At 38.8% G+C, this 26,793-nt stretch overlaps 2 protein-coding genes across 10 annotated transcripts in view; both read left to right on the forward strand.

The window, feature by feature from the left end:
- The window catches only part of LOC130904477 (meiosis inhibitor protein 1), a 76,837-nt gene extending 55,003 nt beyond the window's left edge, over positions 1-21,834 (forward strand). For 5 of the 7 annotated variants that reach the window (XM_057817243.1, XM_057817240.1, XM_057817247.1 and 2 more), the window contains 8 exons: positions 3,627-3,805; positions 4,032-4,116; positions 5,834-6,018; positions 8,250-8,331; positions 17,618-17,775; positions 17,901-18,032; positions 21,142-21,286; positions 21,552-21,834. In XM_057817243.1, the coding sequence (XP_057673226.1) occupies positions 3,627-3,805; positions 4,032-4,116; positions 5,834-6,018; positions 8,250-8,331; positions 17,618-17,775; positions 17,901-18,032; positions 21,142-21,286; positions 21,552-21,595 (1,010 nt within the window). In that variant the 3' untranslated portion in view covers positions 21,596-21,834. The remainder of the gene's footprint in view (positions 1-3,626; positions 3,806-4,031; positions 4,117-5,833; positions 6,019-8,249; positions 8,332-17,617; positions 17,776-17,900; positions 18,033-21,141; positions 21,287-21,551) is intronic. The other 2 variants (XM_057817244.1, XM_057817245.1) reach the window with 2 other exon arrangements.
- A 2,294-nt stretch (positions 21,835-24,128) lies between these two features.
- The window catches only part of LOC130904485 (coiled-coil domain-containing protein 134-like), a 33,432-nt gene continuing 30,767 nt past the window's right edge, over positions 24,129-26,793 (forward strand). The window contains exons 1-3 of one of the 3 annotated variants that reach the window (XM_057817267.1): positions 24,129-24,222; positions 24,306-24,377; positions 24,778-24,877. The gene's annotated coding sequence lies outside the window, so the exon portion shown is untranslated. Of the gene's footprint in view, positions 24,378-24,777; positions 24,878-26,793 lie in introns of all 3 variants that reach the window. The other 2 variants (XM_057817269.1, XM_057817268.1) reach the window with 2 other exon arrangements.

The following is a 26,793-nucleotide window of genomic DNA, read 5'->3' on the forward strand; positions in this document are numbered from 1 at the left end:
TTCATTACAGCAGTATAAAATCAACTATAATATATAGATGTTCATCTGAGGCACTGTATGAGCTCTGAACATCGAACGGTGTGCAACATTTCAGCTCAGACATTTTATTTATACACCTTTCCTCACTTGTGGATACTCTGAAAGCATGACGATGCTCATCAAACATCTCTGTAAACATCATGTTTGACAAAAAATAAATCTGGTCGCGACGCAGCACCGTGTTGGTCTGTTGGCTCATCAAATTCAAAATGAAGTGCAGGTGTGTGAGTCGCGGGAGGAGCTTATTTACATCTATCCTGAGTTGAGTTAACACTGATGTCACACCATTTAAATCAGAGGGTGTTAAAAATTACACTTTGGGAGTCGAAATCAACTCCAGGGCGGAGTGATTTGAATCAACAATTAAAAACAACTCCAAACACTTAACCATTACACCAGACAGTGTTAAAACAACACTTTGGGAGTAGTATTAACTCCGATTTCCATCAACTATTTAAAATGACTCCAGACACCTAACCATTACACCAGAAAGTGTTAGAATTGAGTGGTATTAACTCGGGACTGAGTTGGATAACATTGACATGATCAACTCTTTCAAATAACTCCAACACTGAACCCAATTTAAATACAATGGTGTTAAAATGACACATTGGGAGTTGAAATCAACTCTGAAATGTTTAACCCTGGAATTTCAACTCTTTAATTTTTGCTGTGTGGGGAGAAGGAAATGCCAAAATGCCTGAAGTCCAGTGTCAAGTACCCACAGTCAATGATGGTCTGGGGTGTCATGTCAGCTGCTGGTGTTGGTCTACTGTGTTTTATCAAGGGCAGGGTCAATGCAGCTAGGAGATTTTGGAGCACTTCATGCTTCCATCTGCTGAAAAGCTTTCATTTTTCAGCACGACCTGGCACCTGCTCACAGTGCCAAAACCACTGGTAAATGGTTTACTGACCATGGCATTACTGTGCTCAATTGGCCTGCCAACTCTTCTGACCTGAACCCCACAGAGAATCTGTGGGATACTGTGAAGAGGAAGTTGAGAGACACCAGACCCAACACTGTGGATGATCTTAAGGCCGCTATCCAAGCATCGTGGACCTCCATAACACAGTGCCACAGGCTGATTGCCTCCATGCCACGCCGCATTGAAGCAGTCATTTCTGCAAAAGGATTCCAGACCAAGTATTGAGTGCACAGCTGATATGATTAATTGAAGATTGACTTTTTTTGTATTAAAAACACTTTTTTGTATTGGTCGGATGAAATATGCAAATTTTTTTAGATAAGGATTTTTGTTTTTTCTTGACTTTTTTTTTTTTTTTTTTTTTTTTTGCCAAAATCAATATTAAAACAATTAAAAGGCTTGCACTACTTCAGTTGTGTGTAATGTATCTAAAATATATGAAAGTCTAATGTTTATCAGTACATTACAGAAAATAAGGAACTTTATCACAATATGCTAATTTTTTGAGAAGGACTAGTATTACTACTGGTCTAGATTTTGACAGTGGACGAAATGAGTCAGATAGTTGACTTTGTGAAGTTCAACAATTGATTTTCTAAACATGGACATATTATGCTTGGCAGTCCCTATAAGAAATAAATTACAAAATACAATACTTAAATTTGCTCTAATTTTATATTTTTTAAATATAACCATTTTTTCAGACCCACTGGAAAAAAATTGACAAAATGCCCAGCGTGAGCATTATTTTGCACTTACAGTACACGGTGACTCTTAACTGCTTAGACATTTATGTCAAACTACTCTACCAGTTTAATACCAACTGTATCTACTTTACGGAATGTTTGTGAAATGGAGCTAAAGAGTTAAAAATAATGAACATAACGCTCACTCCGTACTTATTTTAAGATACACTGTAAATATTAAATATAGTGTACAGTCACAATGTATGGACAAAGTTTTCCACTGACTGTTCCCTCAATGCTTGATGTGCAGAATTGCCTCGGTGGTTTAACCTTGCTTAGCGGCAGGAGCGGACTGGGACTAAAAAGCAGCCCTGGACTTTGACTCAGCCCAGCCCACAAGAATCACTGTACAAAGGGAAACACAGACCCTGTAGGGGGGTCCGGGGGCATGCCCCCACGGGAGAATTTTTTTTTTTACATTTTATTGTAAAATGCATGAATTTCGTGCACTTTGAGAGAAAAATGAAGCGGCTATGAAGAACTACACATTGCATTATTATACATTTTAACTTGAATACTCACTGAGAAATTAACAGCACAGTCCAGGTCTTAATGTAGAACCAGAAAAGGCAGGAGACTGCCTGTAGCACAAAGAAAACATGGTATGATTTATGATAAATCACAATGAAAAGAGGCTGTAATTATACATTTTAACTTGAATACTCACTGAGAAATGCACTCTCAGGATATCTATGTAGAACCAGAAAAAGGCAGGAGACTATATTTCTTCTGAATTAATATTGCTGCTGGGTGTGCATATGTTGTTTTAAAGCTAATATATTTTTTCTTAGGAGAGGGATAGTAGGACTAGCATACTGTAACTTGACAAGATTGCAAACGGGGACATGGACTAGCTGGCACTAACCCTTTAATTGCCATTTGTTTCATGTAAAATGTAGCTACCTGATGGATAACAATTGCCAATATAACTAGCAAGTAAACCTCTACATCCCTCCTTACTTGCCCTGCGCTTGTCTGGGGAACTTCCACCAGCTCATCATTACCCTCTTCCTCGTCTGTTGTCTCTCCCTGCACCCGCTGCACGTGAGAGCGGCTGCCACTCCCACTCTCACCATCGCCGGGGGCTGGGCTGTTGCTAGCCGGCGTGGCCGTTGCAACCAGACTGCTGCTTGCGAATATGTGTGTCAACTTGTGACATTTCGATGCTTCGCTCTCGAGTTTTTTCAGTTTTTTCTCTCTAACCTTCTCCGTGCCACCCTTCTCTTTTCTTTTTTTGCCACCACAATCCATATTGTTTATCCACGCTTCTCGCTATTTTGCTTCCACAAGGAGTAAGGTTTACCAAAGTAGGCTACTGTGTGCTTTCTTCGTTCGTCTCCTATTAGATTGGCGGTTAACAGCCAGGCGCATTGCTGCCACTTGTCGGATTGGATGCGAACTGTAGGTAATAATAGAGGATAGGGGGGACAAAAACAGTGATGTATGTATGACGGTCCACCTGCCGCTCTGTGATCCTCCAGAAGCTGCAGGTTACCAGTCCGCCCCTGCTTAGCGGAACATTTACAATTCAATGATGTAATCGGAAACCTTGCTAGTTTAATTAATGGATTAGTCAGTGTATCCTAAAACTTGGGTTTATGAATAATATACAGTATATAGCATATAAAATTTATAATCCCCAGCAGGAGCAAACTAAATTGGAGTTATCAAGCCAAAGGTTTCACCCAAATTAAAACATTAGTAAAACAACATTATAAGTGTTTTGTAAACTTGAAATGAAATCTTCTCATGGTGGAGTGACTTATTGCGTATTGGTTTTAACACCTCCGTGTGGGTGGGTGTTTTTTGGTGATTAAGTTGCGCACACACAGTGACAGGCCTGTGTTTGACCTGCAACCACACATTTACAGTACTGCACATGCTGACACACGATGTGGCGCCTTCTCCTCCCCAGCTGTCCCCATGCTACTCTCCAACTGCGGACTGATGAACCAGCTTCAGACGATCCTTTCCTCGTCTTCATCCTCTGCACCATTCGTCCTCTCTTCAGATGCTTCTTCCTCTTCCCTGCTGTGCTGCAGTCATCTACTCCTGTCCTCCCTCATTACTTTGCAACATGAGCTCTCCATCCAGGTACATGTTGTAGCTTTACTGATCTAATTATAAGGCTACAAATTGACATACACAGAAGCAAGACAGAAAAAAATGACGCACATGACATAAAAGACCTTAAATACTAATGACAATACAGGAAGACTGCTGTGTCTTATATTCTTTTTATATTCAAGTCTTATATTTGCAATAAGCATTTAGTTCAAACCAGTTTCTATTGTTTCATGCATCTCTCCATTCATTTAAGGTCCACAAAATCCTCAGTTGGAGCTTGGAAACCGCTGTGCAGCGAATGGTTATTCAGAAAAGAAATACAGACACTATCTTGCTAGGTAACAAACTTAATATTGTCATTCAAAAAAAAAAAATCTAAATAATAAATTGTCACAACACTAATCAGCCAATTTTCAAGACCTCATGCAGTCATGGCCTAAATTATTAGGTCTTATACTCAGGGGTGAAAGTGGGCCAGAACAGTCAGGAACGCAGTTCCGGTATAAGTTACAGGGCCAGAACGCATTTCCGGTATAAGATTGAGGGCCAGAATGCTGTTCCGGTACACGGTGCTTTGATTCCGAAAATATGACGGCAACTGTCAAAACGCTATGTTTAAAAAAAAAAAAATGCTAAGCTGCCACACATACATTTCATCTCCAAGAAGAAAACAATCTACCAACATCAGATTTATATACACAAGTGTTAACAGCAAGCATAATAAAGAGCTTGTGTAGCATCATCCATTTCCACCAATATTTATTATTTATTTTATTCCACGAACGGCATGGAGGTTTCCCCAGCTGCTGCAGTTTTCTGAGTCTGACAATGATTAGTCATGTCAATGTGCGAATACACGCAGCAAAGCAAAACGCCTGGACTCATATATCCGTTCAATTGGGTGTCATACTGACATGTGATCAGCAGCGATAGTTAGCTCTGATTGGTTCAAATGTGCATGTTTTCTGGAGCAGCAAAAAAAAGGTTGAATTGATGCGACAAAAAAGGGCAATACAACATAAAATGGATCAAATTTTTAAGGGCAACGAAAGACATGAGGAGGCTTACTTACACGGTATCATATGTAGTTTTATTTGCTCTCATGGGGAGGTTCAGAACATCTGAGCTGTCAGTGTGCACTTTAGACTTAAATTTGTTCATTTATGTTAGGCTATTTATTCATTTCCTTATGAGGAAATGAGCTTCCTCATATCCGAGCTTCAAAATATATTCCATTTCACTCTACATAATATGTCATTTGTACTTACTTTTCTGAATGTATGTTGCTCATGTCTTTGTTATTAAAAAAAAACAACAACCAAAAAGTACATGTTTACATTAACTTCAACTTTGATATACGTCCTATGTTCTTAAGTAGTTAAAATTGAGATTTGGCATTTAGTATGTGAGGAAATGAGGGAAAATGAAAATTAGGAGCTGGAGGTTGGGGTTATTACTGTTTTTGTTGAAAAAAAAAAAATACAATTTTGAATGAAAATCAGAGGTTTGACAAAAAAAAAAAAAGAAAGAAAAAATATAAATAAATAAAATTTCGGGCTCCGTGGCAACCTTTGCATCTGGGAGTCCTGGCAAGAAATTCTAGCCACTTTCACCCCTGCTTATACTGTCTTTGACAATTCAATTTTTGTAGAAATCCAAAAGCTCGATTCATTTTCATGTCTGTATTGTTTATGTGTGAGGTGGCGTGCTGGATACAAAGACCCAGAGCTGGGAGGAGGTCTCTCATTTTCCCAATTTTTGGACTTTTAAATTTGACAGACATGTTATCAACACTCCTCACTGAGGTTTGTCAATTTATTTCACTTTCAAATCAATCCGTAAATGCACAGAGAGCCAGTAATCATTTTAAAATCAGTGTATTTTGCTTTCCAACTCTGGTCTTTATACATGCTACCAAATTTTATAGTACCATTAATTTCACAATATAGAGCCTACCTGACTATAAGCTGCAAATGTCCATGTATTATTATGCAGTATTTATATTGAACGATGGACATATACATTTTTTCCTTTTCCTATTTTTCTCTTTTCCAGTCAGCTACTTGAGGTTGCTGCAGGCCTTACTCAGTGTTGACTTGAACTCTGCATTGGTATGTGTTACCACTGGACCTGGCTTGGTTGGCCAAACACCTCTGGAAGTTGAAGATGGTGCATTATTCCCTCTCGGCTCCAAAGGGGCTCAGTGCCTCTTAATTGCTCTCAGTGGACTTATTTTACAGGTTGTATGACCTTGGTGGGAGATTGGGTATTCAGTATAATTCCTCCACTGCTTGTATACTTTACTGTTTATATTTTAGTGCAACTCAGCTTGTAAATCTTTCTCTCTCCTTAAATCACTTTTGCTCACTGTACTGCATTGAGCCGGTAGTCACAGACAGACTTGCTGCAATGCTGTTTTGTCATTTTTTACCATATTACCTTATCATACCTTACCTTGTCTTATTACACTTATAACATTTTTACAGACAAATAATACCATTTACAACACTCTAAATTATTAATTAATAAACTCATTTATAACCACAAATTTCCCACATTTCTTTATTATCACATTCCCTAATACAAGCATTTGAAGAATAGCTTAGTTGAACGCGGATTCAGTCTCCAGGTTCTTCTTCAAAACACAATTCTGAGCCAACTTTGAAACATCCACCAGTGTAGGTCGGCTTGCAGATTATGTACTTCTTTGTCTTCTGTCATGGAAGGACAATCAGTCCATCCCTTGCACGTCACAAAGGGAACCCAGCTTTAAACATAGACGAATGGAGTCTGCGGTGAGCACGCCTACAACAAAGCAAACCACCCTTCTTTCAAATGCACTGGCTTGCATACGTCTGCTAAATTGCCAACATTTGTACTAACCCGCCACTGCACACAACTGTGCAGCGAATAATAATAGTGCCCTGTATCTTAAATTGAAATTTAGACAGTACTGCAAGATATGCAACATATAAACTAGCTTACTAGTAAGTGTAGACCTTTCATTAAATCAGCGAGTCATCCTAAAACAAAATACTAGTGCTTGATTATTCATTGTTGCTGTATTATGTCATTTTCTTTTGATGCCTGTGATAGATGGAAGGAAAAAATTGAAAGCATCTCTTCCTCTTCACCTTCTCATCTTTCATTTGTCCTGTGTTTTACCTCTACCCTCGACACCTGTTGCACTCCCATGCCCTTCTATTTTTGCTCCTGAGTGCTTTCTTGTTCTCGCCACTTGAAGATTAGTATAGAAGTGGACTGCCTTTGATATATCCACCTGGCCTACTTGAGTATTTTAGGAAAGAACCGCCACATCAGGAAAAACATTCATTATTAAGTCCTCATCTCAGCTCTCTGGCTGCTCTTCTGTTATCATTTTTAGTTTTGGTTGTATCTGTGCCTGCATTTAAATATACAATAAGCATGTTTTTGTCAAGCCTCTAGATATGCTTTTTCCTTCTTTTTTTATTTTTTATTTGAAGAAAAAGACATGAACTTTATCACACGCATATCAGCTGAAAGAATGCTCTTTAATGAATTAAAAATACACAGAATTTCATTTTTCTGATGTGTAATAGCAGAGAAAAATGCAAATAAAAGCCCAGCATTGGGGTAGACCTATTTTCAATGCCGGTACTATTGTAGTTTTAGTTCCTCATGACATCAATAATACCCATAATCACATGCACCCCTCCTCGAGTCTATCAGTATGTATGTGACTAATGTGTAACTGACATTACAGCATGGCTGCATTCTGTCATTTTTAAGTGTTCACATGTTATTTTCTCCACTATCAGAGGTCTAAACCCTGATTTATGCTTCTGCATTGCGGTGACGGCGGAGCGATGGCGTAGACCCTTCGCCATCATTGCGCATTCGAAGTTCTGCGTCAAGGGAACGTGTTGCTCTGTAATTCACCGCCATGCCACTAGAGGGCTATTGCTTTGTCTTTTTATGGTTTTGGAGGACTTGTCAAATTCCTTTAGTTTTCCTCCGGTCATTGATAGCAATGGCAACATAGATGGAATGTATGTATTTGCAGCTGCAGCTAATCGATATTGAATAACAAATGTTGTTAATACAAATGTTGAAGCGTAGGTGACACAGAAGACGTTTGCGAATGTTTGAAAACGGCGGTGTTATTGTGGCGAACCAGAAACAACGTTCTGAGCGGACAAATCACAGTCCTTCGATGTTCACCTCATGCGGATTGACGTGTAACAGGATTTTTACGGCTACGGCGTAGGGTTGTAAATCGGGTCTGCGTTATCGGCGTAGGTCCGCCGTCACCGCTACGCAGAAGCATAAATCAGCCCTAAGAAATTCCCTATTTGCATACTGAAATAGTTTCAGCAACCATCTTTCACATGAAGGTTATCTATACTAAGTATTGTCTTTCCCTTAAGGATGTACATTTAGTCACATGGCATTTCAATAATATGTAATTCTTCCCATTTTGTTCCTTTAGAAGAATGAGCTACTGTTAAGAGCCTCAGTCAACTGCCTAAGTTCCGTGCTGGGATTCCTTCAGAGGAAATATCCTCAGACAGGTAAAATTTGCTTTTATTAATTAACTCAAATTATTTGAAAATGTATGTCCGCTCTGGCCTTTCAGTATATTGTACTGCTAGCCCCAATCTTAGTCTTCCCCAGACTGTTGGATTCTATTTGAGCTGTCATAGAGCCCTCTCACGTAGCCTCATTTTCAAACCATGGGAAAAGACAAGACAACCCTAATATAAGGTTAACAGTTGTGTTTCTGTTTAACTATAATCAAAGCTAATGACAACAGTAATGTAGAAATAAAGACAAAATAAACCTAATCGGTTTCCAATTATGCGGGCATGCAAAAAATCGGCAGGGGTATGCGATTTAAACGTACGTTACTGATCTAACAAGTGTATGATTTTTTTAAAATACAGTGGGGCAAATAAGTATTTAGTCAACCACTAATTGTGCAAGTTCTCCCACTTGAAAATATTAGAGAGGCCTGTAATTGTCAACATGGGTAAACCTCAACCATGAGAGACAGAATGTGGGGGGAAAAAAACAGAAAATCACATTGTTTGATTTTTAAAGAATTTATTTGCAAGTCATGGTGGAAAATAAGTATTTGGTCAATACCAAATGTTCATCTCAATACTTTTTTATGTACCCTTTGTTGGCAATAACGGAGGCCGAACATTTTCTGTAACTCTTCACAAGCTTTTCACACACTGTTGCTGGTATTTTGGCCCATTCCCCATGCAAATCTCCTCTAGAGCAGTGATGTTTTGGGGCTGTCGTTGGGCAACACACTTTCAACTCCCTCCGCAGATTTTCTATGGGGTTGAGACCCGGAGACTGACTAGGCCACTCCAGGACCTTGAAATGCTTCTTACGAAGCCACTCCTTTGTTGCCCTGGCTGTGTGTTTGGGATCATTGTCATGCTAAAAGACCCAGCCACGTCTCATCTTCAATGCCCTTCCTGATGGAAGGAGATTTTCACTCAAAATCTCTCGATACATGGCCCCATTCATTCTTTCCTTTACACAGATTAGTCGTCCTGGTACCTTTGCAGATTAGTCGTCCTGGTCCCTTTGCAGAAAAACAGCCCAAAAGTATGATGTTTCACAGTGGGTATGGTGTTCTCCGGATGCAATTCAGTATTCTTTCTCCTCCAGAAAGAGAACCTGTGTTTCTACCAAAAAGTTTTATTTTGGTTTCATCTGACCATAAAACATTCTCCCAGTCCTCTTCTGGATCATCCAAATGCTCTCTAGCGAGCCGCTGACGGGCCTGGACGTGTACTGGCTTCAGCAGGGGTACACGTCTGGCAGTGTAGGATTTGAGTCCCTGGCTGCGCATTGTGTTACTGATAGTAACCTTTGTTACTGTTGTCCCAGCTCTCTGTAGGTCATTTACTAGGTCCCCCCGTGTGGTTCTGGGATTTTTGCTCACCGTTCTTGTTATCATTTTGACACCACGGGGTGAGATCTTGCATGGAGCCCCAGATTGAGGGAGATTATCAATGGTCTTGTATGTATTCCATTTTCTAATAATTGCTCCCACAGTTGATTTCTTTACACCAAGCGGTTTACCTATTGCAGATTCAGTCTTCCCAGCCTGGTGCAGGTCTACAATTTTGTCTCTGGTGCCCTTCGACAACTCTTTGGTCTTGGCCATAGTGGAGTTTGGAGTGTGACTGACTGAGATCGTGGACAGGTGTCTTTTAACCGATAATGAGTTAAAACAGGTGCCATTTATACAGGTAACGATTGGAGCCTCGTTAGACCTTGTTAGAAGAAGTTAGACCTCTTTGACAGCCAGAAATCTTGCTTGTTTGACCAAATACTTATTTTCCACTCTAATTTGGAAATAAATTCTTTGATGTTGACAATTACAGGCCTCTCTGATGTTTTCAAGTAGGAGAACTTGCACAATTGGTGGTTGACTAAATACTTCTTTGCCCCACTGTACATTTTTTGTACAGTGTAAAATATGATAAGTTCACTTTAATTAGAAAAAAAACAACAACATGCTGCCTTAAAAATGTAATTTATGTTACTTACATTAATTAGATGCAATTTACTTAATTATTTCAAATTTCAAAAATTCAAATTAAACTTGATAATTGAATTATAGTAAACTTTATTTTGAATTTTCTGTACTGAAGCGATACCTTAGTTAGCTTTAGTGCTGCCCATTCATCATTTGCAGGTGAACTTCATTTTTATACCTGAAATAATTCTACAATATAAACAAAACATGCTAATTTAATTAATAACACATTTTCAAACAGCAATGACCCTACCCCTAAACAAATGAAGGGAGAACACTCACTGGATTAACTCAGTAGAATTAAACTTTATTTTAAAATGCTCAACAATGCATTCAAGACACAAGAGACTTTGGCTCTTGACATACTGCTTAATGTTTTGTTGATGCTTGGTTTGAAATGAACAAACATAGTATAACCAGAGGTCTGTTCAACACCTTTACCTACATCACATCGATTTGGTAAAAACTGTATCACAAAAGTGAGTACATCCCTTGAATTTCTGCAAATATTCAAGTTTATCTTTTCATGGGACACCACTGACAAAATGACACTTTGACACAATGAAAAGTAGTCTGCGTGCAGCTTATATAATAGAGTTAATTTATTTTCCCCTCAAAATAACTCAAAATATAACCATTAACTCATTCACTCCCAGTCATTTACACCGGAGCAAGGCCCTTCGCTCCCGGCTGTTTTACTGGATTTTGACTGATTTTGCAAGGCTCTCAGAAAATTCTGTTGTATTGCTATATAAACTTGGAACCCACCAAAAGAAAGATTAGACTCTCTTCTTTCAGCAGAAAAAAAAGTTAGTTCATATCTTTTTCCATTCTTTAGAAATCAGCATTAGAAAATAGCTTAGTTTGAGCAATTTTCAAATTTCTGATGAAAAAAAAGAGAAATTGAGCTTTTTGTGAAAGCATACATTTCAAACATAACTATGAGTTCAACACAGCTATTTTTTGCTTTAGTTACATCCCAAACATCTGAATAATGTTTTCCTTTTACAAAATAACATACACAACAAGACACATAGAGCTTTTGATCGCAAAGTAACAATTTATTTACACATAACTAAACTATTGAACTGTTGCACTATTTGCACCCATAACAACGGGGAAGGCTCTCGGCTGCACCCTGCAATCTGATGAGTCCGGATCAAGAACCGTCTCACTTTTTTCATCATCTTCATTGTTGGTTTCAACTTCGGGCTCAGGAGTAACGCAACGTGAGCTCCGCAGAACGTGTGTGGAACCTGACGCTGTTGTGGCCGTCACCGTCACTCCTCCAGTGTCGTTTGCCTTTTTTTCCGATCGTTCTCCACATTTTTCTCAAATTCTCACGCGTCTTCACAAGATCCTTCCAACTTCCATTTCCTGACTATTTTTCTTCACTTACTTTCTTGGCCCGAGAAAAATGCGCTACTGCCCTCCAGTGGCCAGTTTTATTGCTAAAATGAGTTTTGAGCATTGTGTATTGCAATTTAGGTGCAACAGAACCTAAAGATGCCTCTTGTAAAAAAAAAAAAAAAAAAACGTAAGACGTATGAATAAGTTTTTTGGACACTGAAACAATTGAAAATAGAATGTATTTATACGTTTTTGGGAGCAAATGTTAATATTAGGGGCTGTTTAATTTATCGCGTTAACGGGTGGTCATAAATTTTTAAATTAATCACGTTAAAATTACTTAAAAAAAAACTAATAAATTGCAAAAATACATTTATTATTAAAAAGCTTGTCTGGCGGCGACCAGGTGAGGCGTACAAAGATAAGTGTGTCATGCCTACAGTCAAGCATGGTGGTGGGAATGTCATGGTCTGGGGCTGCATGAGTGCTGCAGATGTTGGAGAGTTACATTCCATTGAGGGAAACATGATCACGGACATGTACAGTGAAATACTGCAGGAGAGCATGAGCCCCTCCCTCCAGAAACTGGGTCTCAGGGCAGTGTTCCAGCATGACAATGACCCCAAACACACCTCCAAGATGACCACTGCTTTACTGAAGAGGCTGAGGGTAAAGGTGATGGACTGGCCAAGCATGTCTCCAGATTTTAACCCAATAGAACATCTTTGGGGGATCGTCAAGCGGAAGGTGGAGGTGCGCAAAGTCTCAAATATCCGGCAGCTCCGCAACGTCTTCATGGAGGAGTGGAAGAGCATTCCAGTGGCAACCTGTGAAGCTCTGTTCAACTCCAAGCCCAGGAGAGTAAAGGCAGTTCTGGATAATAGTGGTGGCCACACAAAATATTGACAGTTTACATGTTGTACGTATGTTAATATTGACAGCTTTCACTAAGGGGTGTACTCACTTTTGTTGCCAGGGGTTTAGATAATAATGGCTATATTTTGAGTTATTTTGAGGGGGAAATAAATTAACTATATTTTATAAGCTGCACACAGACTACTTTTCATTGTGTCAAAGTGTCATTTTGTCAGTGTTGTCCCATGAAAAGATATACTTAAATATCTGCAGAAATGCGAGGGGTGTACTCACTTTTGTGATATACTGTAAATATTGTAGCGAGCGACATAGAAAAGAATGACAGAGACTGGCTTTTGTTAATAACACTTGCTGTTCTTGTGCCCCATACACAGCACAACCCTAAGAAGCAGCACACTTTATTGAACAGAACACACATGACATAACAACAGCAACCAATACTCTCAGCCGTGGTTTGCACCACAACCCATCAACCATTGTGGCGGAACAGATAAATAACAGTCGCTACAATTAAAGATCGATCGGGTCCGATCACGTCATTTTCAAAGTATCTGAATCGGCAAAAAAATATCGGACATGCCTTTTTTAATTTTTTTTTTTTTTTTTAAATTTAATTCGTTTTCTAATTGTATTTAACGTTACAGACAAAATGTCTTACACTCATCCAGAGTAGTTTTGGCTTAAAGTAGGGCTATCAATTTTTTTGCGTTAACGGCGTTAATTTTTTTTTTTAATTAATCACGTCAAATAATTAACGCATGCGCTGCACGACCCACTCACGCATTGTCGCGTTCAATCTATAAAGACGCTGTTTTACCTATAGATAGCGCTTAAAGGCAGCGTGTAATGAGTAAAGAGAATTTTGACAGCCTTTGGAGCCACTTTTTATGTGGCTAAAGCCTTACAATACCTCTCTCAGCAATTATAAATATCGTGGGAGGCAATGTGGGGAAGAAAGGTATTAGTTGATCATTTTCTTATCACCCTATGTTCTTTCCCAACGCAGAGAAGATATACTGTATCAATTGGTGCCCTTACGCACAGTCATGGTTTCACTTCCCATCATGCATTTGGGCAGAAGTTAAATGGCTGCAGTATCATTTACTGAAAGCTCAACAAATACACTAGATGGCAATATTTAGTCACAATATACAAAGTCACATTTATCCTTTAAGAATTACAAGTCTTTCTATCCGTGGATCCCTCTCACAGAAAGAATGTTAATAATGTAAATGCCATCTTGAGGATTTATTGTCATAATAAACAAATACAGTACTTATGTACTGTATGTTGCATGTATATATTCGTCCGAGTTTTATTCATTTTTTTCTTAATGCATTTCCAAAATGTATATGATCGGGAAAAATTATCGGGAATGATTGGAAATGAATCGGGAGCAAAAAAAAAAAGGAATCGGATCGGGAAATATCGGGATCGGCAGATACTCAAACTAAAACGATCCGGATCGGATCGGGAGCAAAAAAAAACATGATCGAAACAACCCTAGCTACAATATTTTATTCTCTTATAAATCGTCACTTTGCCATATACAACAAGGCAACGGGATTGTTTATAACATAATATTTACTTACCAAATCGATGTGTAGTAAGTGAAGGTGTTGAATACAGCTCTGATTGACCGTGTGGTTCAGCGTGGTGTGAGAAAAAGCACGAAATAGACAAGGCAGATCTGCGCATGTCTGAAAGAACAGTGGGTACAAAAAATAATTTTTGTAATTTGACTAAATTGAAATACTTCACGTTAGGTATGTTTTCCAGCCTCAAATTACTACTCACCTTTTAAAAATGAGTGTTTACAACAGGTTGATAAAAATTGAGTTTGGTTCACTTATCATATTAATTAAGTTGTATATTAGTGTTTTCAGTGTACATAAACGCTGCCAAGACTAAGGGTGCTAGGAGCAAGTGCAGAGCGCTCATTCTTTCCGCAGAGCCAAGCGCTGGTTAAAATGTTTCACCACGGATGTGCACCTGTGCTCTGCTGTCCACTGTATCCACAAACAGTATCCCTGCTGCCTTGACTCTGTGGTCCTCTTTTTATACAAAAGTATTTTTGTTAGTCTGCCTCAAATCGAATGAAGTTCAAAAAGGTGAGATCTTTAAACCTGGAGTGGTATTTTTTGTTCACTTGGTCAGATGGCTAAATAATGTTTGGAACTTAATATTTGATCTGCATAGTCAGTTTATACTGTTCTGAAACCGTTATTGAATATGGGATATATATAAAATTAAGACAGCATAAGTCTGCGTGACCTAAATATGTTAAATTTCACTGGTGTGATTTAACAATTCTGTGCTTGTTTAAGGCTAGTTAACCTGAGCAGTGCAAGGTCAAGTTTGCCACAGGGAAGCAAAGCTTTTTACAAGTTAACTCCAAGCCCAGCATTAATGAGAGCCCTTGGTTTGGAGTGAGACACGGGGGCGGGTGCAGTAAGGTTACAATCAAACTTTGCTAGCAACTTGAAAACTGCAAACTCCTCCAGTTTAACCCTGTTTTAAAAGCGGCTGTGTAATACTTTACCTTTCACGTTGTTTTGTTTTTAGAGTTTTGCTGTTCACCATTAATGATATCCAACAAAGAAACTTTGAAAATATTTGACATTGATGTGACATATGAACATACAGTGTTTGCCAAACGTATTGGCACCCCTGCAATTTTTTTTCTCACAGAAAATGATTGCAATTACAAATACTTTGGTCGTAATGTCTTCATTTATTTTGCTTGTAATGAAAAAACACAAGTGAGAATGAAATGAAAAAAAAAAAAATCATGATCATTGTACACAAAACTCCAAAAATGGTCCGGACAAAAGTATTGGCACCCTCAGCCTAATACTTGGTAGCACAACCTTTAGACAAAATAACTGCGAACAACCGCTTCCGATATCCATCACTGAGTTTCTTACAATGCTCTGCTGGAATTATAGACCATTCTTCTTTGGCCAACTGCTCCAGGTCTCTGAGATTTGAAGGGTGCCTTCTCCAAATTGGCATTTTCAGATCTCTCCAATGGTGTTCTATGGAATTCAAGTCTGGACTCATTGCTTGCCACTTTAGAAGTCTCCAGTGCTTTCTCTCAAACCATTTTCTCGTGCTTTTTGAAGTGTGTTTTGGGTCATTGTCCAGTTAGAAGACCCATGACCTCTGAGGGAGACACAAGCTTTCTCACACTGGGCCCTACATTATGCTGCAAAATTTGTTGGTAGTCTTCAGACTTCATAATGCCATGCACACGGTCAAGCAGTCCAGTGCCAGAGGCAGCAAAGCAACCTCAAAATATCTGGGAACCTCTGCTATGTTTGACTGTGGGGACAGTGTTCTTTTCTTTGAAGGCCTCGTTTTTTTCCCCTTTAAACTCTGTTGATGCCTTTTCCCAAAAAGCTCTAATTTTGTCTCATCTGACCAGAGAACATTCTTGCGAAATGTTTTTGGCTTTCTCAGGTAAGTTTTGGCAAACTCCAGCCTGGCTTTTTTATGCCTCTGGGTCAGAAGTGGGGTCTTCTTGGGTATCTTAATATAGAGTCCCTTTTCGTTCAAACGCCGACGGGTTGACACTGTTGTACCCTCGGACTGCAGGACAGCTTGAACTTTTTTGGATGTTAGTCGAGGTTCTTTATCCACCATCCGCACAATCTTTCGTTGAAATCTCTCATCAATTTTTCTTTTCTGTCCACATCTAGGGAGGTTAGCCACAGTGCCATGGGCTTTACACTTATTGATGACACTGCGCAAGGTAGACACAGGAACATTCAGGTCTTTGGAGATGGACTTGTAGCCTTTAGATTGCCCATGCTTCCTCACAATTTTGCTTCTCAAGTCCTCAGACAGTTCTTTGGTCTTCTTTCTTTTCTCCGTGCTCAATGTGGTACACACAAGAACACAGGGCAGCGGTTGAGTCAACTTTAATTAATTTTAACTGGCTGCAAGTGTGATTTAGTTATCGCCACCACCTGTTATGTGCCACAGGTAAGTAACAGGTGCTGTTAATTACACAAATTAGAGAGGCATCACATGATTTTTCAAAGGCTGCCAATACTTTTGTCCTGCCCATTTTTGGAATTTTGTGTAAAATGATACTGATTTAATTTTTTTTCATTCTCTTTTGTGTTTTTTCATTGCAAGCAAAATAAACGAAGATATTACTATCAAAGCATTTGTAATTGCAATCGTTTTCTGGGAGAAATCGAGCATTATCTGACAGAATTGCTGGGGTGCCAATACTTCTGGCCAGCACTGTATTGAAGTAGCACGAATCTGTTGACTAAAATATCAACAAAGAGACATTGTAACAATACTTCTTCTTTTGCACTTTGCTGATAATAATAATAAAACTGCAAATACAGCTAAGGCTCGGATGGTGGAACATGGTTGTCTTGTGAATAAAGGGTTGGTGATTCAAATCTCGACTCTACAGTGTAATGTAAAAGATTCCCTGAGCGAGAGAATGACTGATGAATTGCCTCCAGGTTGGCATTTTAAAAGTAAAACTGTTTTCAACTGTCTTACATAGTTAAACAATGAATATAATACATACATTCTCATCAATCTTCAAAAATCCGTGTTCTTACAATTCTTTCAGTCTGAAGTTATATTTCACAAACCAGTAGCACAACAGACGTCGACACTTTCCATCATGACATTTCTAGCTGATGACTCATATGTACAATAGATCCGTTTCAGAAGAAAAGGTTTTGGTGAATTTGATCACGCATGATGGCTTTACATGGCCATGGCAAAGTTCTGTGCTTGAAGTAGCTCCCATCTAATTTACCCATCAAATAGAAGGACATTCCCGAGTGGGCCTCATTCAGACGTCCCTCACCTGTCCATGCCGTTGCTAACTTTTCTCCTCATCTTCACAAAAAGCGTCCATAGCTTTATCAAGTATGATGCCACCTCTGCTTCACTTGACATTGCAAAATGATTTGGTTGTCATACATGCTTTGAGGCCTTTACAAATACATGTATCGAAACATCCCCATCTTTTTTCTTGATTTCCAGAGTTATCGGTGTGTGTTGTGTTTTGTCTGTGTGCTTTTATTTTTTAGCCAATTATGTGGTTTCTCAGCCATGGAGTCGATTCCTCCTCTATTCCCTGCATTGCTCAGGAAAGAGCTTCCTCCTGCACCCAGCCATTCTCAGGGTTATCACACTTGTAAGATGTTACACGCGCCTCACATCTTCAACTCAAGCATCATTCATGGAGGTTTTACTTTACAAAAATATTATCCGTGAGAAAGAAATATAATACATACACTAAAAATCAGATCTGTGGATGAAAGTCCATTTTTGTTGCAACGTCAATTATCAACTAGTTTGTGTCCTGTGCAGTTCATGCGGCATGGCAGTCAGGTGGTTCTGTGGGAGCATCACTTACTCCAAGTGATGGATGCAGTAGAGAAGAATGGTGTTAAGAAACTCAGTCAGGAAGCTTCACAAGCCCTCAGGCTACTACTTACACAGGTACTCATGCATGTCTGTGGTGACCATGAACTATTTATAAAAACACGATCATACAAATGCATTTGCACGCAAACAGATTGGTGAGGTGAGAGACACACTTAAGACTAGAGAACTAATGTGAAACTGCTTATTCTGGAATTTACCATTACAGTATATCTATTAACAAGCCATAAATCTCAGAGAATGTCGTTAGGAAAGATGAGAAAAAAATTGGAACTTTTTGTCAAATCATATAAACGCCTTATTTGTTATTGTAAAAAATCAAGCATACAAAGAAATAAATTCCCAAACCGGTGCAGCGAGGTTTATGCCTGCACGAAAATCCAGAAGCGCTGATTTTAAACTCGTATGAATATAGAGCCCACGGTGTTGGTTCAGTTTGGTTCAGCCTGCTTTGACATAAACATTCGCATAATGTTGTCTTTTGACTGCCTCACACTGGTACACACACTACGTACATTAGTAGAGAACAAATTATTTTTGTTTTCCAACAATTCAACCATGTTTGTAGTCCTGTAGTGTACTGTCAGACTAATTCTGTTCTTACCATTGCTTGCTCTGGTGGAGAATGCTCTCATGAATCACTAGTTATTTCACTTTGAAAAATAAAATCACTACTTATTCTGACCCCATTATTCTACATTTGCTAGCCACACCACCATCCCCACATAGTTTTTGTTATCTTTGTCCTTTCGCATTGATCTTAATTATTAAATAATGATTAATGAATGGTTTGGAAGTGTTATGTGCAGCATAACTATCTAAGCTCAATGAGATTTTTTTTTAACTGTTTCTAAATAATTGATGAAATCCACTCTTTAACTCTAATGATAGTCAAAAAGCGAAAGGAGTGTTAGCTATAATTGGTTCAGCTGCAGAGGAAACCTTACATTATTAAAGTCTCAAATTTGCGTTCTCCTTGTCAAAAATGCATGTCGAGTTGGTGTTAATTATCCCCGTAGTTGCCTATGTGGGTGTTTGAGTATAAAATACACAGTTGAGAGCATCTGTATTGGCGTTTGGTTCTACTTTCACATGTCAAAGGGGAAATGCTTATCATACATAGCTCAGAGGAAGTAGAGTGACAGAATGATGGCCTTCGCCAGTGGAATCATGAACTACGGGAACACAAGCGCCTGCCTGCTTATTTGCATGACAGGGTTTGTACAATGGGACAGGCTTCGGTGTGGCGCACACTTGATTTGAGTCTTGCTCTGTCATCACCTCTACTCCCACCCAATCTCACACACACACACCCACATAGCTGTTATTCATCTGCCTGTATTCTGTAGTGAAATCTCATTTTGTCGTGAAGTATTCTACACCTACGAGCAAACTGGCGTAACAGCATTTTTTTCTCGCATGCCCTTGAGTTCATGAGCATAACTGACTATGTGCGTGTGTTTTTTCTACTTTGATAATATGCACTATAGTATGAATGAATACCACTGTTGTTGTTCTTATACAGAAAAAATGAGAAGATGCTAGGGTCATTTTGACATTCTTCAACTATAAACTTTTTGGATGCATGAACATTCATTCGCCCCTCCCATTCAAAATTGGATTGGACGTCTACCGTCGTCAATGGCAGTGAAACAAGCTCACTCAATGCCAGCAATCCCAGTTACAATGGATTGGATTTCCCTAATTGTCAATCGGGGTGAATGATTTAATTGGATGATCATCAAGATTGGTGGGAGGGTGCATCTTGAACAATGAAAGAACGAGTTTATGTTTTCGAAGCCTCAAAATCAGGTGCCAGCGAATGAACGAACATCCCTCCCACTTCAAATGGATTGGATGTCTAGCTCAGTTAATGGCAGCCGATGAGTTGAGCATTGTCTGACCAAGCCATAAAATGATAACTTTACATTCAAGTGAGAAATTTAGCATTAAAATATAGACTAGTATATGATGAAAAACACAGACAAGGCTGAAAAGGCTGTAATTTAAGCAAAAAGAACTGTTGTGTTTGATAGAACAGTATAAGTATAGTAATAGCAGTTTCATTCGCATGAAGCCCCCAAACTATTTTTAATTTGTCCGTTTTACCCTGAAGAGGCCCGTTTACAGACACCGCGCAACCGCTTTTGTTTCAACCCACCCATAAAAAGAAGGTAAGTAATTATATAATTCAAAATGTTTGTCATTTTTAGCTTAGAATCATTAATTGATGTCTAATATTTAGTTTAAAAAAAAAAACGACTATAAAATTTTTCACTCGCATATTTTAAACAAATTACGTCACAATGAAAAAAAGTCTGTAAATACATCGACCTTGTAACTATCGCTTAATTGTATTTTTTTTGTTACTGTCGCATTTTCCCTGATATTTTAGATGATAAATAATTGATCCCAAGAAAAGTTGAAAAAAAGTTAAAAAGGGAAAATTTTGAAAATCTCAACCGCTCCTTGATGTCTGCGATTTCTGCGCTGCGTCCCTTGCTATATTACCGTGTTTCAGCCATAAAATCCCCCAAAAGTCTGGCTGTTGCCATTCACAGCTGTGTTTTGACACTCAGTGAGACATGCTACACAGTTTTTGGATCGAAACAAGGTAAGTACGCTATAATATCTCGTTAAAATCAATGTGTCTTTAATTATGCCTCGAGTTAGGGTTGAGGGGTTTTAATTTTTTTTTAATGCACTCCTGTTCAAATTTTTCCTTCCCTCAGAAAATTGAGATTTTAAGCTTTTCAATGATGTATCACACATGCATATTGGACAATATTGAAATTTGGCCAAATTGGTTTTACGAGATTGCAGTGCTGGTGCTGGATTGTGTCACCCGTGTTAGTGGAAACCCGTCATGGCACACCTTTAAAACTGGCTGACTGTCAGATGAGTAGCAATTTGAGGCAGGCAATGAGTCACATGTACTGAGTGAGCCACTGCTCTAGTCCTATTTAATCCATGTTTTTCCATTTAAAAATTAGCTACTCTAATCATCCTTTGGACAATGTTTGTGATGCTGGGACTGGAGTGGTTTTACATGCCATCCCATTGCTTGCGAGCTTGTCATGTTATATTCTCTTGTTCTTAAGCACTTATATTTTTCTTTGAATTTCAGTCAATTAAACTGCCTATCTTTTATTGTTCTTTTATTCAGATGCAGAGTTGTGTCTTTCAGCCTCCACCCACTGAGGAACACAAGCAGAGAGTGAAGAGGGTGATGGAGTCCCTGGACACACTGCCGCCTTTTGAGAGCTTGCCCTGCGATATCCTGTATCCCGAATTTCAAATGAAAATTTCTAGTATCCGATTTATTCATTAATCTGAGCAATACATCTGCACACACACGCACACACACACATAAATAAGGAAATTCTTAAATTTCAGGTTACATTCAGGTTAAACGAAAGCATACCTACTCCCTCCACAATGAAAAAACTTCAGAAGCTGGCGCTTTTGCCATGAATTTTTGTCTTTTTACAATGCAGACTTCAAAACAAGCTACCAACTCTCAAAGGCACACAACAGTTCTTTATGACTTAATTATTGCTTAACTCATTTTTTTAGACATGTTGGGAGTGTTTCCATCTGTCTGTCTGACTTCGCCGTGAGCAGTGAAAGTTTTTTTTGAAAATTGACAGGTTTAGAAAGCATTTTGCCATTCCAGTGTGTCTATTAGTATCAGATAGTTTTACATTTTCTGATAACAAATACTATGATTAGATAGTCTTACATTAGTGTTATGTTCTGCTTTTTGGTCCTTGTAGTCATGTTCAAGGCAACAGCGGTTTTACACATAATAGATTTTCTGTCAATACAAAACTGCTATTCCTTTACAGAAAGCAAATGCAATTAGGCAGTTCTGTTTCAGTCACTGAAGTTTGAATAAGAATGCTTGATCTTTTTTTAATACCAAATAAATCTGGAGAACCCTCTAAAATACTGTAATATTTTTCTGTTGTCCCACCTCCTGATGACTAATTTGAATCTCAAATATAACAACTACCATGATGTTTTAATGTCACAAATACTGCCCTGCCCAAAAAGTACCATTGCTGTCTCTTGAGGGAAATGTTGTTTTAACAGACATATAATAATTTTCCCACCATAAGGCACACCTGACTATAAGCCGCCACCCACCAAATTTGACACCAAAACGACATTTGTTCATAGATAAGCCGCACTGGACTATTAAGCCGCAGCTGTCCTCACTGTATTATGGGATATTTACGCCAAAAGATATTAACCGGTAACACATTATTTGACAGCGGCATCATACGACCTGTCATAAGACCAAATTAACCACCATGAAGCTTTGAACCAACTGGCTGCTAATCTTCATTGCATAAAGAATCTTCATTTGGTAATCACTGCTCCCTTGGGGGAGACAGTCAACCTCTTCTGCCACCTGCTGTCAACACTCTTGTTGTCCAACATGCCTCCTAGCATGCATTGCAGCACTACAGATATAAATAACAATCAAAATTCATGTTCTGTGCTAATTATTTCTTCAGTTACTGTTCCAGTTGTTTCAGTAATTGCTAGTTACGGTATTTGGTAAAACTTTGACAGTGGCACCATAAGACTGTCATTAGACAATCATAACTATGACACTGTCATAGTATTCATGAACGCTTATAACAGATGTCATTTAGTGGTATCTGGCAAATTATCTCACTTTTGAATGGATGTAAAAGATTTGAGCTGGATATAAATGGAGTTAGTGACACAATTTGCCGGATGACACCTAATGACATCTGTAATAAGCATTCAGTAAGGCCCGTGATAGTGTCATGTCATAATTATGACTGTCTTATGACGCCACTGTCAAATAAAGTGTTACCTATTAACCCAAATAATTCAACAAATAAGGCACACTGGACTAAAAGCCGCAGGATTCAAAATGAAGGAAAATTAAGGGGAAAAGTAGCGGCTTATTTCTTTTTGAAAATATATTTATTTTTGAAGCAACTTATTTTTAGAAGAAATAATAAAGACAAAAACGTCCTAGTCAAAATGTGGCCGAAACACAAATCAACATTAGTTCAATCAAAAAAAAAAAGACTCCAATCAAACAAAAAGTTATATCAAAGAAAAATAGCTTTCACATGCATTTTTTTTAAAGTTTCAATTTAATTTTTACATTCAAACACATTTTTTTTATTGAAGCGACTTTTTTTAATTGAAAATATGTTTTGATTGAGGCAACTTTTTAAAAATTTATTCAAGCAACTGTTTTTTTTGGGGGGGGGGTTGAATAATAAAGACACAAATCTACCTCTGTATGGCTCCGCCCAGGCGATACAATTTTTGTCTGGGGTAAATACATTGGCACGACACCGGCGGGCGTACCATATTCAATGAATGACGATCTTGGCGAAAAGTATTTTATGATTTAGAATTCCCATCAAGAATAATGGGAAAAAAAACACGCTCATTGTCAACTTATTATTATAAATATTCTTTTAAGTTAATTTTAACGCTGACACTTCGTTTCGGGGTCATCAACATGTTGTGCCCCCCCTGCCCCAAAAGTCAAACTCCGCCTATGGGCCCATTTCGCAAGTCAAAAAGGGGTCAATGTAAGTCTGAACATATTGAACGTACAGTACTGTAATTCACTTAATAATGGTAGAGTTAATGCTACCCTTACTACATGGGAAGACAATATAAATTACCTATAAAATTGAAGTCATCATATAATGCAAATAGGGTTGCTTAAAAGTTGGTCGGGACAATTTAAGCATCCTGAAAAGTTGGTAATGTTATGTCCCTACCATCCCTATGCAAACCTACGCCCTTGTGTTCTTCCACATCCTTACCAGGGAATTTGGCACCAGGGACATCATTTTTGGAAAAAAAATTGGTAGGTTTAGCTCAGTAAACATCTCGTTCATACACTATTTCCATGCATTTACCATTAGGGACAAACAAGAGGTTGACCCGCCTAGCAACAGTTGCTAACGTCATGAACATTGATGAGCAAAAGTGACGTGTTTCTTGCGGTACACCATTCTGGAATGTCACATTTATTCATTGTTTATTGCGTATGCCATTTTCTTTTATTTTGGCAATTGGGCGGAAGCGGCGGTACGGAAACGGAACGTAACCCCGGTGGTGTCTTCTTTATACAATTCCGGAAAGAAACCATTGGCCGTGAGCTGTCATTCGTTGGAGGGAGCCTGCCGGTTCGATCGTGTCATCGGCGGAGTGGAGCAGCCGTGAGTGCTGTCCAAATGTAAATGAACCATTGCAACGCTATACGTGTTTGTCAACCGAGAATCGTCGTTGGCAAAAGGACTTTTCTGTCCATCTTTTCAGTGTGCTTGAATTGAAGATTAGGGCGGGAAGGCGGAGATTGAACGAGACTATTTCGAATCACGGGTCAACGCGGTGAGTGATAAGCGACTTTCATTTATTTAGTCCGATATCATGTTCGCTGAGACATCCAACGTTGTTCCCATCTAAGATTTTTGCTTTTTGTAATGAATACACGTGTGCAGATATGCAAGGCAGATATTTAAGGCTTGAAATAAGTAAATAAACTGAAAAGTGAAGGTTATAATTGAATTATCGGCACTCGACTGTTTTATAATCTAGTTTTAAACCACTGGGAGTAGAGCAGTAGCATCTTCAAACACAGGATGCATGTTTTAGTGATTTTAAGCAGAATATTAAAACAAGTACAACTTAACTGTAGAATTAAAATCCGTGAGGTTTTTATTTTTTTATGGGAAAAAATGGGATTTTTGAATTCCTTTCAGAAGACTAAAACTAAGCCTCTGCGCCACAGGAGATTGTCATTGCCTGGAAGGGACTTGAGCACACTCCACTGGCCTTGGAGTTAAACACACTTTGAATTTGGAGCATCAGCTGAAGCAAAATCCATCCAGGTAAAAGGAGAATTTAGCATGGATATTTTCTGATGTAAATCAATTTAGTTGAACATAGGGGTGTGACAATATGTCAATACAGTGTACCACAAAAGTGAGTATACCCCTCGCATTACTGCAGATATTTAAGTATATCTTTTCATGGGACAACACTGACAAAATGACACTTTGACACAATGAAAAGTAGTCTGTGTGCAGTTTATATAATAGTTAATTTATTTCCCCCTCAAAATGACTCAAAATATAGCCATTAATATTTAAACCCCTGGCAACAAAAGTGAGTACACCGCATGGGACCTACGTACATCCCTAAATGTCCAAATTGAGTACTGCTTGTCATTTTCCTTCCAAAATGTCATGTGACTCATTACAGGAGTGCTGTCAGCATTGCTGCAGAGATTGAAGAGGTTGGGGGTCAGCCTGTCAGTGCTCAGACCATACGCCGTACTCTACATCAAATTGGTGTGCATGGCTGTCACCCCAGGAGGAAGCCTCTTCTGAGGACCGTACACAAGAAAGTTCGCAAACAGTTTGCTGTAGACATGTCAACAAAGCACATGGATTATTGGAACCATGTCCTATGGTCTGATGAGATGAAGATTAATTTGTTTGGTTCTGATGGTCTCAAGCATGTGTGGCTGCGACCAGGAGAGGAGTACAAAGATAAGTGCCTACAGTCAAGCGTGGTGGTGGGAATGACCCCCCCCCCCCCCCACCACCACCACCTCTACAATCTCTGCAGCAATGCTGACAGCACTCCTGTAACAAGTCACATGACATTATGGAGGGAAAATGACCAGCAGTACTCAATTTGGACATTTAGGGATCTACGTAGTTCCCATGCGGTGTACTCAATTTTGTTGCCAGGGATTTAGATATTAATGGCTATATTTTGAGGAGAAAATAAATTAACTCTATTACATAAGCTGCACACAGACTACTTTTCATTGGGTCAAAGTGTCATTTTGTCAGTGTTGTCCCATGAAAAGATATACTTAAATATCTGCAGAAATGCGAGGGGTGTACTCACTTTTGTGATACACTGTATGGTGATAAATCATGATGGTTTGTGTGCCAATAGGTTATCGATATGCTCCTGCCAAGAATCCAGATGTCGTTCTAAAAATGTGTCACTTTTTAAATAAAGAAACCAACAGCATGCTAGGAAAATTTGCCATAAGTATCAGTGCCATTGAATGCAATAAAAGTCCAATCCATTTGACGTGTGAGGGTTGGCAGCGAATAAACGAATGTTCGTATTTCATTCGCTGACACACTCCCAGTTCAATTCGATTGAACGTCTACTAATGATAAACTAGTGATAAACTCCTTTAAATTCACAACAGAAAGATGAAAATAGATTAGTTTTTCTGTTAGTTGTATGTAGACATGTGCCGATTACCGGTTTCAAGGTATACCGGGGTATGAAAACGTCAAAGTTTCAAAACTGAAAAATCTTCCGTCATACCGTCCCCACGGTATTAGCTATTTTTTTGAGTCACAAAAATGCAGGAAGAAATCCCTCGCTCGCAGCTGCAAGGCTCAACCCTCCCCCACCTGTTGTTGCTCAGTGTCAGTGAGTCAGCTATGCTACACGATGCCTGGAGGAGGTAAAACTCCTGAACTTTTTCCCCCATCGAACAAAACAAAATCGCTGGTATGGGAATACTTCGGCCACAGAAAAGTTACGGACTGCCGCGGCATAGATTTGGGGCAACCGACATGTAAAACGTGTTTGCAGAGGGTTGTTGCCGGGGAGGCAATACCTCCAATATGATTTCACACTTATACAAAATTAAAGGTTAGTAAACACTGTAATGAACGAAGAGTTAACACCAGCGTGTGTAGTGTGTCTAAGTAAAATGTGGTGTTTTTTCTGTCTGGCAACTGTGTTGAGAGAGTGTGTGTGTGTGTGT

This window comes from Corythoichthys intestinalis, chromosome 16 (genome assembly GCF_030265065.1).
Source record: "Corythoichthys intestinalis isolate RoL2023-P3 chromosome 16, ASM3026506v1, whole genome shotgun sequence".
In the NCBI taxonomy this organism is placed as follows: domain Eukaryota; kingdom Metazoa; phylum Chordata; class Actinopteri; order Syngnathiformes; family Syngnathidae; genus Corythoichthys; species Corythoichthys intestinalis.